Genomic DNA, 17,500 nt, shown 5'->3' on the forward strand with positions numbered 1-17,500 from the left:
TTACCACATTTACTTTAAACCGCAATCACAGGCCTGAATTTGTCCCCCCACCCCCTCAAAAAAAAAACATAAACTAAAATACAACGTTTATGTAAAGGTCTGTTAAACATATTTGTAACCATCCTAAGAGCTTTATAATCATTTCAAGGGTAATTTTGCCTTTGGGAATTGAAACTGAAGCTATACGGAACTACACTTGGATGTGTAGAATATACCCCTGCCGCTTATGCAAAGTTAATGTGTAACCATGACTGACGGCGAGAGTAATTCAACTCACAGAGCTGCACGCCAACGCAAAGCTTGACAAGACTCTGCCAAGCTCTGGCTTTCGTGTGAATTATACACCAGTCAGATGGATCCAGCTTTAATGTGAGCAATGTTATATATTTTACACCCCCTCAGGCAAGTCCTATTGTAGCTGGGCATCCAACTGCTAAGGGCCGGACACCACAGATGATGACGACCACCACCTCCTCCTCCTCCTCCTCCTCCTCTGCGCTTCAAGGTCAATGTCTCTTTGGGCCCGAGTGCTTCTTCTACTCCATGCCTGTGGAGTCCAGCTCGTTAATGAACCTCTGGCTCTTGGCCAGAAGGACGTTAATGGCTTCCGAAACGAGCACGTCCGGCGGCAGTATCCCCGTAGACTCCACCGAGACTGCAGACGGGAACAAAGACAGCAGGACGCGTTAACTTCAGAACAGGGAAAACAGACTCATCCCAACACCCAGAAAGACCCCCACAAGAGATATTTTAGGTACTGATAGAGTATATTTTTGGTAAATAGTCATGACGCTTTCGAAGAGAAGTCGGGGCACTTTTAAACATACTCTTGGGATGGTAGCACAGAATTGAAGGTAATATGTCTATGTGCCTAGAAGAGAATGATTACAATAGGGCTTAATGGGGTCAGGCTCTGGTTTTACAACAAACATTTAAAATGAACAATTTGCAAAACCCCTTTTAAGATGTACTCTTGATTTATTTGTAAATTAAAAACGTACACTTGCATGGAAGGCCCTACTGCTGACCAAATAAACTCTCAGGTTCATTACTTTCTCGTTCAGCTGGATTTATAATGAAATAAAATCCTGTATGAACACCAGTGGTGAAATATGACCCTTCCCACTTAATTCCTACTCAGTCTATGTTTTATGTGCAGTGCTTTCCTGTAACCCTGTTTAGTCTTTGTACCGTAACCAAAATCCATTTCTAATAAATCTCATCTATTTTTGGTGGCAACAAAGACTTTTCCATCACTGTGGAAGAGTGACAGAAATAAACCCAACATCTAATTACATAATTATATATATATATATAAAATCTTACAAATGAAATGGTCCCGCACTCTTGCCAGCTTCACCAGATTCTTCAGGTCGTCGTGTCGCAGTACCTCCCTGCTGCACGTATCCTTGCGACTGTTGACCACCTTAGCAAATTGTTTTCCTAAGGCGGGACAGATATAATGGAGGAAACTCATGAGGGGGCGGTGGGGAACCAGACAAGCTGAACAAATGACTCCCTGTATTACCCTTCATAACATATCGACTCCTCAGGGAAGTTACTTTACTAACCAGTTAGCTCTGATGGGTAGAAGGCTTCATTAACATGAAAGAGTTATTGTTAAATTGTGTTCATATGGATGAGCTCACCCATACAAACAATATTGCCAACACGGTCATAAAACCATCACACCTTGAGGGAACAGGCAACTACTGTGGAGTCCACGCCATGAATATAGCCGTTTCAGTATGAACAGCGTTGGGAAGAAAACCCAAACCCAGTTTGGCACAAACCCAAAGTGAGACCAAAAGGAAGTATGTCCTACCATCTTTGTTCTCCAGCTCGATGACACCTGGCGAGAAGCAGCGCTTCAGCCTCTCGGCTTTCTCCCCCTCGACGGGCTGCAGTAACGTGATCTCCGGAAGGAGACGATAACTGGCCGTGGCCACCGGGGAGAACTTGGCATGGTCCTGACCTGAGAGGAATTAACACAGAGATGGGTTGGGACTGGCCCTACAGTAGGGCTTTGCAGACAGAGTGGAGTTAACACAGAGATGGGTTGGGACTGGCCCTACAGTAGGGCTTTGCAGGCAGAGATGGGACCAACAGACAGCTATAGTTGGATCAAGGTCACAGCGATCTAATCTATAAATTAACTAATTCTTTACTCATACATACAGATAAGATTGTATCCATTAAATTACATACAATTGAGATCAGAAACAGAAAATACCTGCTTTATTTAAAACAAATGCATGTTCTGCTTTTAAAATGGCTGAGTAGCATAGTTTATCTATTTGTAAATAGCTTGTGCATGGGTGATGTAGAATAGGAACCGCGACAATCAAACAGACTCAGCAATGACCTTCACACAGTGCATGATTATGGTTAGGGTTAAACAGACTCACCAATGCCCTTCACACAGTGCATGGTTATGTCCAGCTCTTGCCCTGGGCGCATCTGTGCCAGAAGGATGTCGTCAAACACAGGACCAATCTTCATCTCCGCAAACACATCAGCCTGGTTCCCGATGGGCACCCACTTCATGTCTTTGGAGTAGACTTGAGGTGAACACAGCAGAAATGACAGATCAGAGGTGGGAGAGAGCAGGAAGTGAAAAGGGTACTAGCAGAAGCATGGCCCTGGGAAAAGGACTGAGGGATCATAATAATAATAAATAATAATTCATTTTATTTTTAACGCACTTTTCATTACAAAGAATCTCAGAGTGCCTACATATTAGAAATTCATTATAATAATACAATAAAATTAAAAACACATTTAAATATTAACATAAGCATAAAAGAAAAGATTTAACACAAGGCCAGAAATGCCTTCCTGAATAAAAAAGTTTGAAGTCCTGTCATGAAGTCATGAAGTGTAGCCCAACACTGTAGAGGGGGAGGTTTTGGATACAAACATCTGCTAAATGCTTTACAACAACAGCAAATATTCCTCTAAATCAAACCATTCCACAGTTGACCACTTTGCACCCCGTCCTGTGGTCACATTATGAAAATGTCTCCCATGCTTCTCTTTTAGTGTAGCTCCCTGCATTTGTGTAATGTGAGCCATCATTCCGGCATCGTCACCCAGTCTCAGGTTTAGAGGGCATGATTACATTCCAGGGTAGGTCTAGAGTGACTCTAGAGTGGCCAGTGACGGTCACTGGATAATTTGGTTTACCCAGACCCTGGCTAAATGTTTCTCAGGTGTCAGTTAGCCTATTAACCACTGCTTATACAAGCCTGATAAGACACACCTCTTGTGCTATTTTTTTGTTAATCATTTGCCCACAAAATATCAACAAATTGGCCATAGCACTTCATATAGGGTCTAATCAATCCTATTATTGGATTTTTGGACTTATGGAGACAAAGCACAAACTACATCTTCATTAGTGTACCAAAATCAGTCATTGATTGCATTTTCACACAAGATTAAGGTCCAAGTTGAAGTTTTGTTTTGTATTGTAAAAGATAAATTGGCCTCACCCATGTGGTTAAGGTAGATCTCACGTGGATCAGCGGAATCCTTCGGAGCTCTGGGGTTCCGTGTACACTTGACCGTCAGCTGGAGTTGAATTGTGTCGATCTCTGTGCCCTCTTCATCGCCTGAGCAAAACAAATATAATGACACGTTAAGACTGGCTAGAAAAACAAACAATACTCACTGAATGCCAAAGCCCCAATGCCCACCTGCATTCCTGTACTCAAACAGACGTGGATCAGCCTTGATTGGGATTAACCCTAGTCTGTGTGCAAGGATCTCATCCTGAACGATGGAAGTGTTGTTGTAGATGAACACTTTCTCAACAGCCATCGTTGGGACCTGAAATAATTACTTAGTCAGTTTCCTTTCCTAGATGATAAGGTATTTTAGGATGATGGTATACCCCAACAAACAAAGCAACGCCTCTATGAATTATACGCTTAATTGTTTGTTTGTATAAGAGCCACACCTCTGCCAGCAAGATCCGTCGGAAAGCATTGGCGATGGCAGCATCTATGCCAACCATATCGAACTCCATGGTATCATCATCCATTTGTACGATGTCGATCCTAAAATTCTAAGGCAAATAAATAAATAAAAAAAACAGGTGAGCCCTAGTCACACATCAGACACACACACTTAATTCAGGTCAAGGTAAGTCCAGGCAATGCCCCTCACTTGACAGAAACCAGAGCTTTAAAGAAATTCTCTGTAGATACCTTTTTGAATTTCTGAAAATCCCATTTGTCATCATATCCTGCGTAGTTACCAGGGTAGTCTGTAGAATTAACCTGGAAAAACGTTCAAACCGTTAAAGCATTACAAAATCACCAGAAATCTCTGAAAATCCCCCAAATAGGTTAAAGTGACACAACTTTTAGAGAAGCTTGATAAACATAGCTAATGTTAGCTATGTTTATCATGCATTTAGTGCTAGGTTGGTTTCCATCCAACTTTTGAATTCGAATTTTTACCATTTCAATCCTGAGGTGCACCAGTGGCCAGATAAGCACCACTCTTAAATCCACACCGAGAAGAACTGAGACAGATCTATACATCTTCACATCAGATGGGTTAAGTGCAGATAAGTGCAAAGGAGAAACCAGAGGTTGTTTGAACGATGTCAGGAAGTTTCCCTACCTGAGTGACGCATTGACTACATGCGTGATAAGAAAAATGGTAAGCTAGATACACTGATGAAGGCTGGTTGGAATGGGATCCGGAGGTCATAGGTCTACTCCGTTAAACAAGCATAGAGATATCTTCCTCATGTAGAGAGGAGAATACATTCAACGATGCTCCAATATTTAGGCAAGGTAAAACTCGTTTGGGAGGATAAGAGAACTGCACGCTAATGGCAGCAACGTTTTCAGTAAAGACATAAACTGATGGCGGAGGTGGAGGGTTAAGGAGATTGTAGCAAATAGTAATAACGCAGCAGATAGAAACGCGCACAGACCCGCATTTTCTTTACCCGAATATACGAATGAGTTGGATAGAAACCCAGCTACTGTTACAATAAACTACCTAATGTTAGCCGGCATAACATCAACCTTATGTTAGCCGGCGTAAAACCGTCAACCAGTATAAATGATCCTCAATGGAAACTAAACGCTAATGAACCCAATAAAATAATCAAACTGAGGATGTGGACTTACATTATTCACACCGTATTCACCCAAAATTACTCTACTCCTTATTTCATCCACGTTGCTCATGGGAGCCGCCATGTTATCTCCGAGCGAGCGACTAGTTACATTTCGTTGGTGGGCTGAATACAGCGGGTCATATTGCGTAGTTCTTTATCGCCCTCTACTGATATGGAATGTCGTAGCACTTCTTTCGCTCTGCAGAAAAATGTACCTTTATGTCCTGGTACAAAAATGTACCTTTATGTCCTGGTACAAAAATGTACCCATTGGAAAGGTACAAAATTGGTACCTGTCCGATGGGGTACAGCTGGAGCGTCATGCCATTTTGCACCTTTACGAAGCAACACATACCCTCAAGTCGCCTTAAACAATTCAAACCGTTTTGCATGCCACCACGGGCGAGAAGCGCCACACAACACTACTTTTGCTGCAGACATCAATTTGGATAAGGTGGTCAACAAGTTTGTAGGAATGAAGCGTCAACGTGTTGAGTTAAAAGCCTATTATATAGCACAGACACTTTGAATGTGAGATCAGATACAGATAATACGAATCCATCAATCAGTTGTACAGTACAGTCTTTTGAATGTATTATATTTATTGTATAATGTATTATAATATAAAGTACAATTAATATGTTGAAAATGTAATCTGTTTTGTGTCTTTACCTATCCTATGCCCACAGTTCTGTTCATATTTGCGCTTGGCAAACCGGTTATGATTAAAGCTTGCGTGTGCGGTAGTATAGCCTATGTGTTGATTATGTTTGCAGAAAATACACATGCACAAATGGACATAATAAACTGAACATTTTTTGATTTCATATACTTCACTTACTTTGAATTAGTGGATCACTGATTTGATTTCACACCAAACAAACTAAACTAAACACGACCTAGTTAGGACAGCTGTGGTCTAGAAATGGCTTACATGTGCAAACTATAGACTATCGGGGACAGGAAGCTGTGTGCGTAAGAAAAAGACCTACTGTTCCACTGACTCTGATTATTTACACCCATCAGCAGGAAAGACAAGTTCGGCCCCTCCTTATCAGGAATCCTTACATGATCCTCCTACTTACTACTAGAGACGACAACAAACTATCTGATTGGCCACCGCAACCGAAATTCGAGTGTCATTAGAATAGGATTTCATTTCCCCCAACAAGCAAATCGTAATTTCGTTTTTCCATGTTGAGCCGGAGCCCACCACTAGATGGTGTGTGGTACACTAGTATCAAAAACCCCTATTAAAGAATTTACATTATTCATTGTAAACAAACCATGCAAGGATGTAGTTTATTTTTTTATTTCAAAATAAATACCAAACAAGCCTAAAATATATCACCACATTTTCAAATGTATAGTATATTTCTCTAATACACAAGTACTTTAGCAGGTTGGATACAAGCATTGCTTTGATTCTAAGATCTTTGGAAAGAAAAATGAGATGACATAAATATCCAACAAAATAGCCAAACCGAAAGTAGAGAAGTCCAGGTTGGGTTCATGAATACATGGACGTAAGGTTAGGCTGTACAAAAGAGGGAAATTCTCCCCTGAGAAAGTAAAACATATACAACACTAAAGAGAATTGAACATATCATGACAAAAATATGAAAAGAAAGATACTGCAAGCATGGTCAATGCAATGGTCTTAAAAATGTAAAGAAACCCTCTCAAACTTGTTACACAAACGTGTAATATGAAAGGCAAAGTAACAAACAATGACAGTTATTGACTCCAAAGTTGACACTTTTGGACTGGATTATAATTTAGCTTTTCTAAGTAATATAACACATATATAGCTATTTTATGGTGGCTTCTGTGATACAGAGGAGACAGACACCATTTATCTAGAAGCTGCAACATGACACTTGACACTTTAAAGAGAATTTATTGCTGGCCTTATTCATAAAAGACATTCTGATATCTATAATTTACCTCTTCTTCCTGCGGCACTAGTGATTTGTGATAACAGATTGTACAAGAACAAATTGTAAGCATTTATTTCAAACATCAGCCAGATCTTTTCATTTCAAGCCAAACACGACTGTTCTGTCACATGATGACAATAGAAGCCCTGTCAAGCTGCCAGCGGCGACACCAAACCCCCGTCCTTCAAGGATGTGCTCTGTTGTGTGTGTGTGTGTGTGTGTGTGTGTGTGTGTGTGTGTGTGAGTGTGTGTGTGTGTGTATGTGTGTGTGTGTGTGTGTGTGCCGTCCTTCAAGGGTGTGCTCTGTTGCTAAAGTGTGTCTTCGACAATGTGAAATTGTGTCTGGTGTGTTGAATGGATGCATCTCTACACCAACACAAAAGGCATCCCTCACTTTTCTAGTCTCTCATTATACTATCAAAGTTAATGGGCTGTGACTTTTTCATTTCCAAAACGTGAATTACAAAGGTGTACCTAAAATGGCCTAAATGTTAAGTGAACGTTAAGTCATTTTCAAAGTTTCATGAAGTGGGTTCGAATTTCTGCAACCAGTCCACCAAAACTACAAATCACACAACATCAGTATCTCAATGGCACAGCAAAGAACACGTAATATGTGAGGACACAGCCACTGCAACACTGCTAGATGTATACGTCGGTGTCTCTTTACTGAGCACAGACCCTAGACCAGCCTTCTCGTGCCTGACGTCTCTATAATGGTTGTAGGAGGAACGCCATCTAATGATTGTCATCGTGAAGTAAACCTTTTGTAGGTTGAATGTGAACTGTGCTGTTTGTAATAAAATCGTTTTGATGTCAACACATGCGAGGGATTGAGTTCACAGGCTTAGGTTAAATATACATTTACATTTGTTTTTAATCCACAAATCCTAATATCATCTTATTAGTAGAACCTGTGCAGACTTTCTATGAGAAGGCTATGGCTGAACAGAATTAATTGTATTAGACTTCTTGGCCTTGAAGTAAAGTGACCTTTTGGACAGAATCACTTTCAGGCAACACCCTTCAGTTTTAGATCACATTGTAAATTCTACAACCCATGTGTACAGGTGGGCAAAGTGAGCGCTCTTACAGGGGCGTAATCAGACTTGGTGACTTGCTTAGACGAGCACGCTGGCTGGTAGCGGACATACACTAACAGTTCTGGAACTCAGAACTACTGCACACATTGGCATTTTGGCATATTAAACTCAGACGGGAGGAGTAGGTAGGAGAACCATTGCTGCCACTATACCCTGGGTGACTTCCTATTTCAATATGTCTGCCAAAGCTAAATTTAAGACTGTGAATGTTGGCACCTCACCTATCCTGTTTTCCCCTCCAGCACTAGTACAGGCTATGCTGCCTACATGTGTGAAATGCATCAGATCATCCCGTGTTTGGAATCTGAATTAAGTTCTTTGTGCCAAACTGATTTGAATACAGTGATTCTTAAAGACCATGGTATTCTCATCTGTTCAAAACTAAGGAGAAATGCACCGTATAAATGCACTGTATAACTGACAACTGGCACACCAGTGGCAAAATCAGTGATGGAGAATGCAGCTAAACACTTGGCAACCCAGTGATAGCACCAGAAGCAGCAGATTTGTTTAATGGTTGTCAAATGGTAAAACATTTAGTGTTATTCTTTAAGATTTCGTTTTGGCTACCAATAACCTGCATTAGCCTTAAACAAACTAAATTCACTCACCATAGACGTATCAGATGATCAACTTCATCTCAGGTTTGGGGAGGTTACTCCTTCAACAGCTACTGGTCAATAGTTTTCCCCTCAGAGCCGAGTATCACACTGTGCCACTGTGCTGGAACTGGACCATGGGACTGGACCATGGAACTGACCATGGGACTAGACCTAGAACTGGACCATGGAACTGGACCTAGAACTGGACCATGGGACTGGACCTAGAACTGGACCTAGAACTGACCATGGGACTGGACCTAGAACTGAACCATGGAACTGGACCTAGAACTGGACCATGTGACTGGACCTAGAACTGGACCATGGGACTGGACCATGGGACTGGACCTAGAACTGGACCATGGGACTGAACCATGGAACTGGACCTAGAACTGGACCTAGAACTGGACCATGGGACTGAACCATGGAACTGGACCTAGAACTGGACCTAGAACTGGACCATGGGACTGGACCTAGAACTGGACCTAGAACTGGACCATGGGACTGAACCATGGAACTGGACCTAGAACTGGACCTAGAACTGGACCATGGGACTGGACCATGGGACTGGACCTAGAACTGGACCATGGGACTGGACCTAGAACTGACCATGGGACTAGACAGAACAGTTTAACAGTTAAGAACAGTTTAAAACGTTTTCATCTGGTTTTCCATGGACACAGCAAAGACAATGACAAGTACCTTCACCAACATGTCACATCAATAGCCCTTTGTGACAACCCTTAATGTTCCTGTTGTCTAAGTGTGCTAATATAAAAGGAAGGAAGGAAGAGAGGCACGTGTCACAGCCAAAGGTATTCTCCTTCACACCAACTCTGGAAACTCTTGGCTACTCCTAAAAAATGAAGCCATCATATATTCTTTATGCAGTTACACAGTACTCTCAGTATAGTTCTCCTCCCCCAACAGTCCTGTTAAACATTACAGTGTTTCATTCAACTGAACCTTTCTAAAGCTTTGTGAGAGATTCACAAGACATGTTTTGTGGTGTATGTTTGTATGTTTGAGTGCGTGTACTTTAAGTAGGTTACGTGTTAATATGAATGTCCGACCACTCTGCCTGAACATTGGACTCATGGAATCCCCGTGTTATTCCACTGCAGTGGTGGCGTGGGTGCAGCACCCCGGACCCCGCAGCGACCCCCTCAGGGATTCCATGAGTCCCTTCCTTTTCCTGCCCAAGGGGGCGCTCTCGCTGCCCGCGCCCTGAGACGCGGTGGTGTTCTGGCGGGACAGCTTGGCGGCACGGCTGACCGTCTCGATCTGCAGCTCCAGGTGCTTCTGGATGGCCGAGCCCAGCTCCTCGGGGTCCACGGAGGCCCCGTACACCTCCCAGGTCATCCCCTCTGCGTCCCACTTCACCTCCTTCACCGGCGACTTCTCCGAGGCCCTCTTCTTGCCCGTCGGTGCCCTGGCAGCCGCCCCAGCAGCCGCCCCGTTGGCCCCGTCGTCCACCAGGCACACCTCGGGGAACACGTGGGGCGGTGGCGTCTCCAAAGCCTGCTCCACCTGCACCCCCACGTTCCTCAGCTCCAGACAGGAAGTCATGGTGCCCATGTCCCTGGTGGTGACGGTTGTGGTGGTGGTAGAGTTAGCGTTAGCATTAGCCCAACCTTCAGTGCCCACATGCGGCTGGCTGTGCAGGGACGGGACGTTGGACCAGCCGCAGTCCAGGTTGCAGCAGCGCAGCATGCGCTTGGCATCCAGTCCCGTCTCGCTGAGGGAGGAGATGAGGCGTGGCAGGGCCAGCATCTGGGCCTCGACGCCCGGCAGCCCCCGCGGCGGCAGCATCTGCACGTGGGCGGGGATGGGCTGGTGGTGGCAGTAGGCTGCCAGCGTCTCCTCCATCGCCCCGGGGACCACGGCCAGGCCGTACGGGCCGCAGCACATGGGCGAGTTGGACGGCACCCCTGGGACGCAGCCGTGCTGGTGTTGGGGCTGCAGCAGCGGCGTGGGGCTGGGGCCCCGGGGCGAGGCAGTGAGGCTGGCGCTCTGCTGCGGGTGCATGGCCTGTTGGCACACCAGACCGTGGCAGGGCTGAGGCCCATGGTAGTGCTCCAGACCCGCGTGCCCCAGGTGAGACGGCGAGGCGGTGGCGGCGGCGTTTTCACAGTGCAGGTGAGGGACGGGACTTTCCCTCAGCGTCTGCAGCATGTCCGAGTGGCTCCTCTGAGCGGGCAGGGCGCCCGGTGCCAGTCTGTGCCCGCTCAGGTCCCTGTGGGAGCAGGAGGAACCCAGGCCTCTCTCACCGCAGCAGGGGGGGGCGTGCTGGTGGTTCAGATCCTCCTCCAGCAGCGGCTGTACCACCATCCCGTGGAGCATGTGTGGCTCTGCCATGCTGCACGGCGGTCGCCCCGCGTTACGGACCACTGGGTGATCGGGGGTGCTGTCGGCGCTGTGGGCACCAACTCGAAGGGTCGGCTTGCCACCATTCTGGGCATCCGTTGGCAAGGAGCTGGCGCCGGGCGGGCCCTGGTTGGCCTTGTCCAGCGGATGTGGGGTTGTTACCATGTCTGCGGAGCTCCTAGAGAGGGACAGGATGTCTGTGCTGATCCCAGCGTCTGTAGGGGAGGAACCCCCAGGTGGGCAATGCTCTGACACAGGGTGTCCTCTCTCGGCCATAGGGTACCTGAGAAGCATCCAGAAAACAGTGGATTTAAATAGTAAAGTGCACAGAGCTTATCAAAGTGATTTTAGTAAATGAACTGGTTAAAACATTGTGTGTTCGGCCTTGTGTCCTGTATTTAGGTGGTAGATGAAAGCAGAACCCCATTATAACACTGCTAAATTAAACCCCATGTTCTAACACTGCTAAATTAAACCCCATGTTCTAACACTGCTTAATTAAACCCCATGTTATAACATTGCTAAATTATACCCCATGTTCTAACATTGTTAAAATGTATGTTTGTTCTTGCCAGAGTTGTCATCCTGCACCTTTGAAATAGTTATTACCCCAGGCACAAGTTGAGCTCTATCGTTAAGGTTAACCTCAAGATTTACTCATGTGTTAAGTCAGTATGACATTCAAGCGCAGAAGATCATGCATAACAGCTTTGTTCTGAGTTAGAGGAGAGTTCACACATGACAGCCTGGTTTGTGATTCTTCTGATTTTTGGAGGGAGTTTGCAGGTGGTCTAGCATGCTGCTTCAAAGCCCCGCTCCCTGAGGATAGACTTTACAACATGTGTTGTTACAGCATTACCCAGTATACTCCGATCGTCTCGACATGCGGGCAAAGCGACAGGCTTAACCAAACAAGGCTGCAAAGGCAGGGAGGTCACCGCCACCAAATTACACAGAGGCAGTAGGGGCCAGGAGTATAAACAACAGAGTCATTCCTCACAATGCCCAGAGATTAAACAGATGGGATTAGGGGAAGATCTGGGCCAGTCATCAAGATTACATGGGGAGAGAGTAAGACAGACGAGAGAGTGAGACAGACATGGGGAGAGAGTGAGACAGAGGAGAGAGTGAGACAGACATGTGGAGAGAGTAAGACAGACATGGGGAGAGAGTGAGACAGACATGGGGAGAGAGTGAAACAAAGGAGAGAGTGAGACAGACATGGGGAGAGAGTGAAACAAAGGAGAGAGTGAGACAGACATGGGGAGAGAGTGAGACAGACATGGGGAGAGAGTGAGACAGATAGACATGGGGAGAGAGTGAGACAGACATGGGGGGAGAGTGAGACAGAGGAGAGAGTGAGACAGACATGGGGAGAGAGTGAGAGAGACATGAGGAGAGAGTGAGACAGACAGACATGGGGAGAGAGTAAGACAGACATGGGGAGAGAGTGAGACAGACATGGGGAGAGAGTGAGACAGAGGAGAGAGCAACAACAACAGCAACAACAACAACAACAAACTAACAAAAACATTCAAGGCCCTGTCTCTCCTCAGTGTTCCCCTTATTCATCTAAAATTTACTTTTGAACCGAAAGCCAAACACAGCAGTGAACACACACACACACACACACACACACACACACACACACACACACACACACACACACACACACACACATGTAGAACAGCATTCAACCTCAGAGGGCCTTTTGTTTTGGGTTTAGCTGAACCCAAACACGTCTTTAACTAAGTGCTCATCCCACAGGAGACTTTGAGTGAGCTGGTTAAGCTATCAAGGAGCCATGTGGTGACAATACACAGAGTGAGATTGAGCCCAGGGACCTGAGTGCCTGCGCCCAGGGCTCTGAGCTGCCGAGGAGCATTCCCCAGGTGCACACACACACACATACACACACACACACACATACAAACACACACACACACACACACACACACACACACACACTCCTACCCTTTTGTTTGGGCTCAGCAGGGACAATAGGCCAGAGAGAGAGCGGCAGAGTGACAGTAACCCTATACAAATGTCGGATGCTTCTGACCCCACCACTATGTGCCGTTGTCAGTCAGGTGGTCTGCTATCACAGCCATGCAGAGCCAATCACAACACGGTGCTATCCTCTCAACCAATAGGATTAATGCTGGGGGTTGTCACTGAATCCAGTGGGAAAAGGTGACAGAAGAAAATAAATGGAACCACTCTGAGAGAGGCTTGCATGCATTTATCTTTATGCTACAATATCTAGCCTAAAGACGGAGGGTAGCCAAAGCATATATTACTTCATCCACACCCCCTTATTTACAAAAAATAGGATTACATACAAATCTGTATTTTTAATGTTTTAGAAGGAGAGTCGAGTTGACGTAACAATACAACATGAATATTCCAAATATTCCATATCTTTACTTTTTAATAATTGGGGTGGGGGAGGGGGGGGGCGTTAAAATAGTTTTGTCCCGGGCCCAGACAACTTTCATGAACAGCAGCGCTTAACAGTTTGCAGTGGAATCACAACATCCACACAACACGCAACCTCCATAGTCTCCCAAACAGTCGCAGGTGTGACGGTTACCAGGTGACAAATAGCCCAAGAGCAGCCAGTCTGCTTTTGAGGTCAGCGGGCTTGGAAACCCGGGGTGGAGACACCTGGACAACAACACCTCAGCAAAAATGACATACGTTAAACTATTAAGAACCCCACAGGGTAGCCATCTATGTGACCAGACATTTACTGAAGCCATCCCTGTGTCCAGTCATTAACTGAAGCCATCTCTGTGTCCAGTCATTAACTGAAGCCATCTCTGTGTCCAGTCATTAACTGAAGCCATCTATGTGAACAGTCATTTACCGAAGCCATCTATGTGAGCAGTCATTAACCGAAGCCATCTATGTGAGCAGACATTAACTGAAGCCATCTCTGTGTCCAGTCATTAACTGAAGCCATCTCTGTGTCCAGTCATTAACTGAAGCCATCTCTGTGTCCAGTCATTAACTGAAGCCATCTCTGTGTCCAGTCATTAACTGAAGCCATCTCTGTGTCCAGTCATTAACTGAAGCCATCTCTGTGTCCAGTCATTAACTGAAGCCATCTCTGTGTCCAGTCATTAACTGACCCTAGAACCCTACAGGACAGCCATCTATGTGAGCAGTCATTAACTGAAGCCATCTATGTGAGCAGTCATTAACCTATTTAAGATGAATGGGGAGACTGGAGATGTTTGGAGTGATGGAGAGACCCAAAGCTGTATGTCTTTTATAAACCAAACACACACGTGTGTTGGGTCATCTTCAGGCTAAGGCTGTGATTTTGTGCTCATGAGTGTAACAGTAGCAAAATGCCATGATCCCTGGGGTTGGAGAGGGTTAAAGACGGAGTATGAGAGTCTCACTGAGAGCACGAGAGTCTCAGTGACAACATGTCCAGGTGGTGGTCTGAGTCACTGAAGGCCTGCCTGCGTTTTTCTCCCCATATGTGCTAAAAATACACCGTGCAAGGTAACAACCCCCACCTCTCCGTCCCCCCGAACCAGCAGCAGGAGGAGCAGCAGTCCCCAACCACCACCCCACCCAGCCCATTCAATCACCCTCTCTCTTCAGGAAGAAAAAGCTATCTGACTAACTGACTGACAGACATCTGATCTCTGGTCTCAGACAAAAGGCTTTTCTTTTTTTGTGGTCGGTCTAAAATGGCAAAGGTGAGGAAGTTCATCTTACCTGAAAGAGGAAAAGAATCAGCAATATGTCTTCCTCTGCCTCTTCTTTTCCTTCTCTGTTTCTCTTTGCCTTCTTTTCTTTTTCCTCTTCCCTCCACGCCGGTCTCTCCTTCTCACCTTGCCTCTTCCTGCTAATGCTGGAGTTCAGTCCTGTCCCAGCCTCCCTGGAGCGTGCATGACAGCCGGACCTTGAAAAGGTAGAGAGACAGGCGGTCTCTGCTCCCTCCTGCTCATCCACAGGTGACCCCCCTTCTCTCCTATCCTCTCCTCTCCTCTCCTCTCTCTCTTGCTCTCTCTCTGTTTCTCTCTTTCACACACACACACACACACACACATATGCGCTCACTCACACACTCACACACGCACACTCACATGCTCAGTCGCTCGTTCGCCTTGGCAAACCCCACCCACCCAGTCTCCTCCTCCTCCTCCTCCTCCTTCTCCTCCTCCTCTTCTCCCGGCAGTGAAAAAAAAAGATGGAGGCTGCCTCAGGATAATCTCTTCTTTCATCTGATTACAAATGAGAGAAGCCCCCGCGGCGTGGATCTTCAAATCCTCATCTGGGGGAGTAAGAGGGAGGGACAGAGGGAGAGAGAGACAGTGAGTGTGAGCGTGTTATTGTACGTGTGTGTGTGTGTGTGTGTGTGTGTGTGTGTGTGTGTGTGTGTATAGTGTGAAGTATAGGGGGTTGGGTCTGTGTATGGTGGGGTTTGAGGTGGGGAGGGGTGGAGTGTGTGGGGAGGGGTGGGGTGTGTGGGGAGGAGGGTGGGGAGGGCAGGGGTGTGTGTGTTGAGGCTTGGGGGGAGGAGGGGATGCTCTGATAGGCAGCCATGTATTGCTCCTGTCCCCTCACCCACCTGAAAGGAGGCAAAAACAAGGGAACAAAAACGACGCATGAATGAGCGCCGAGCAAAGAACAGAGGGGAGTTGTATCCAAAATGTCCACTCACCAGCAGTGACACACACAGCCACAGTTTCCCTCACTCTGTCTGTCTCTACTCTCCATCACTCTCTCTCTCTCTCTCTCTCTCTCTCTCTGTCTCTCTCTTCTCTCTCTGTCTCCCTCTTTATCTCTCTTTCTCTCTCTCTCTGTCCCCATCTCGCTCTCTCTGTCTCTACTCTCCATCTCTCTCTCTTTCTCTCTCTCTACTCTCTATCTCTCTCTCCATCTCTCTCTCTCCATCTGTCTCTCTCTCCTTCTCTCTCACTATCTCTATCTCTCTCTCCATCTCTCTCTCTCACTTTCTCGCTTTCTCTCTCTCTCACCCCCTCCCATCTAATGCTTTTTTTCTTTCCCTGTCTCTGTCTCTCTCTTCTTCTGTTTCCCTCTCACACACACACAAACATACAATCACTTCTTTTGCCTCTCTTTCTCTCCCTCTCTCTCCCTCTCTCTCTCATTCTCTCCCTCTCTCTTTCTCACCTATCCCCCCTCCCTCTCTCTGCTGCTTTTGTCTCGTGGCCGCAAACCATCAGTCTCTCCCTGTTGCTATGGAAACAGCATTGCTCAATGGGAGCCCAGATGAATGTTCATTTTTTTTATGCGTCTCCAAGGTGACAGACAGGAAGTACACAAGCAGGGTAAAACCTCTTCATGCTTGTCAAGTAATGAGCGTAAATCTGGTATTACCGCATGCCGGTTTTATGATTCTTTATTTTTTTGTCGGGGACGCCCGGCTAAGGATTTCAAAAGCCTGTCTGCTTTCAAACCGACCCAACTGGATGTGGAAGTGCCTTCGAGGCCTCGTCTACATGTTCCCGTTCGACTGGGAGGGAGTCACAGTCACTCCAACCTCAGAAACACATTATGCCTGATCACATTTTGGAAGCTTTCCCTGTTAATCTTCCCTGACAGCACTGAATGTTATCGAAAGATGCATCAGAGTCCACAAATCCAAATAACTTCAGGATACATGAACAGAGAAAGAAGCTTTACTGCTACGCTGAGTAAAAGGAATCTCCCTCCAAAGATCGGGCCTGAAATCAACAAGCAGAAACATTCTGCTGTAGGATGGCCCATGTCCGACGTCCGTCATTAATTCTCTATCCTATCTGTGATACTCAACACAAGAGTTTTTTGCATGAGGTCATGGGGCATCTTGTGAATGACAACACCAAACTGGAATGAATTTGTCTATAACAAATCTGGACTCATGCCCCAAACCAAAGGCTATGAATAGATCAGATGCTGCCATGTGATTGTTCAGAGGAGTGTTTAATCCCTGCAACTTTGAGAAATGCATTTTTCATAATCCTTGTTGTCAAATTCAAATGGAGAAATGTTTGGAGATTTTGATGCAGGTTTGAGGGTTTCAATTATTTTGCTGTTTTGGTCCCGAAGGGAAAGGAGACCATATTTTTTTCAGTCAGAAAGTCATGAAGATGCTGTTGTTTATTACTGATTAGTGCTGTGAAGTCCGACGTCTTAGAAATGGTGTGTTAATGTGTCTGTGTGTGTCACTGGTATGTGTGGGAGTGTGTTTGTGTGTGTGTATATGTGTGTGTGTGTGTGTGTGTGTGTGTGTGTGTGTGTGTGTGTGTGTGTTTGTGTGTGTGTGTGTGTGTGTGTGTGTGTGTGTGTGTGTGTGTGTGTATGTGTGTGTGTGAGTGTGAGTGT

At 45.8% G+C, this 17,500-nt stretch overlaps 1 protein-coding gene across 1 annotated transcript; it reads right to left on the reverse strand.

The window, feature by feature from the left end:
• Positions 1-500: 500 nt before the first annotated feature.
• polr1c (RNA polymerase I and III subunit C) lies at positions 501-5,236 on the reverse strand. The gene is made up of 9 exons (XM_080849282.1): positions 5,151-5,236; positions 4,212-4,283; positions 3,962-4,069; positions 3,699-3,831; positions 3,495-3,614; positions 2,409-2,561; positions 1,826-1,975; positions 1,327-1,443; positions 501-655 (listed from the first exon to the last, which is right to left on the reverse strand). The coding sequence occupies exons 1-9, from the start codon at positions 5,220-5,222 to the stop codon at positions 537-539; spliced, it is 1,044 nt and encodes a 347-aa protein (XP_080705408.1). The 5' UTR covers positions 5,223-5,236; the 3' UTR covers positions 501-536.
• Positions 5,237-17,500: the final 12,264 nt, after the last annotated feature.

The sequence above is a fragment of the Sprattus sprattus genome, assembly GCF_963457725.1.
Source record: "Sprattus sprattus genome assembly, chromosome: 12".
Lineage (NCBI taxonomy): Eukaryota > Metazoa > Chordata > Actinopteri > Clupeiformes > Clupeidae > Sprattus > Sprattus sprattus.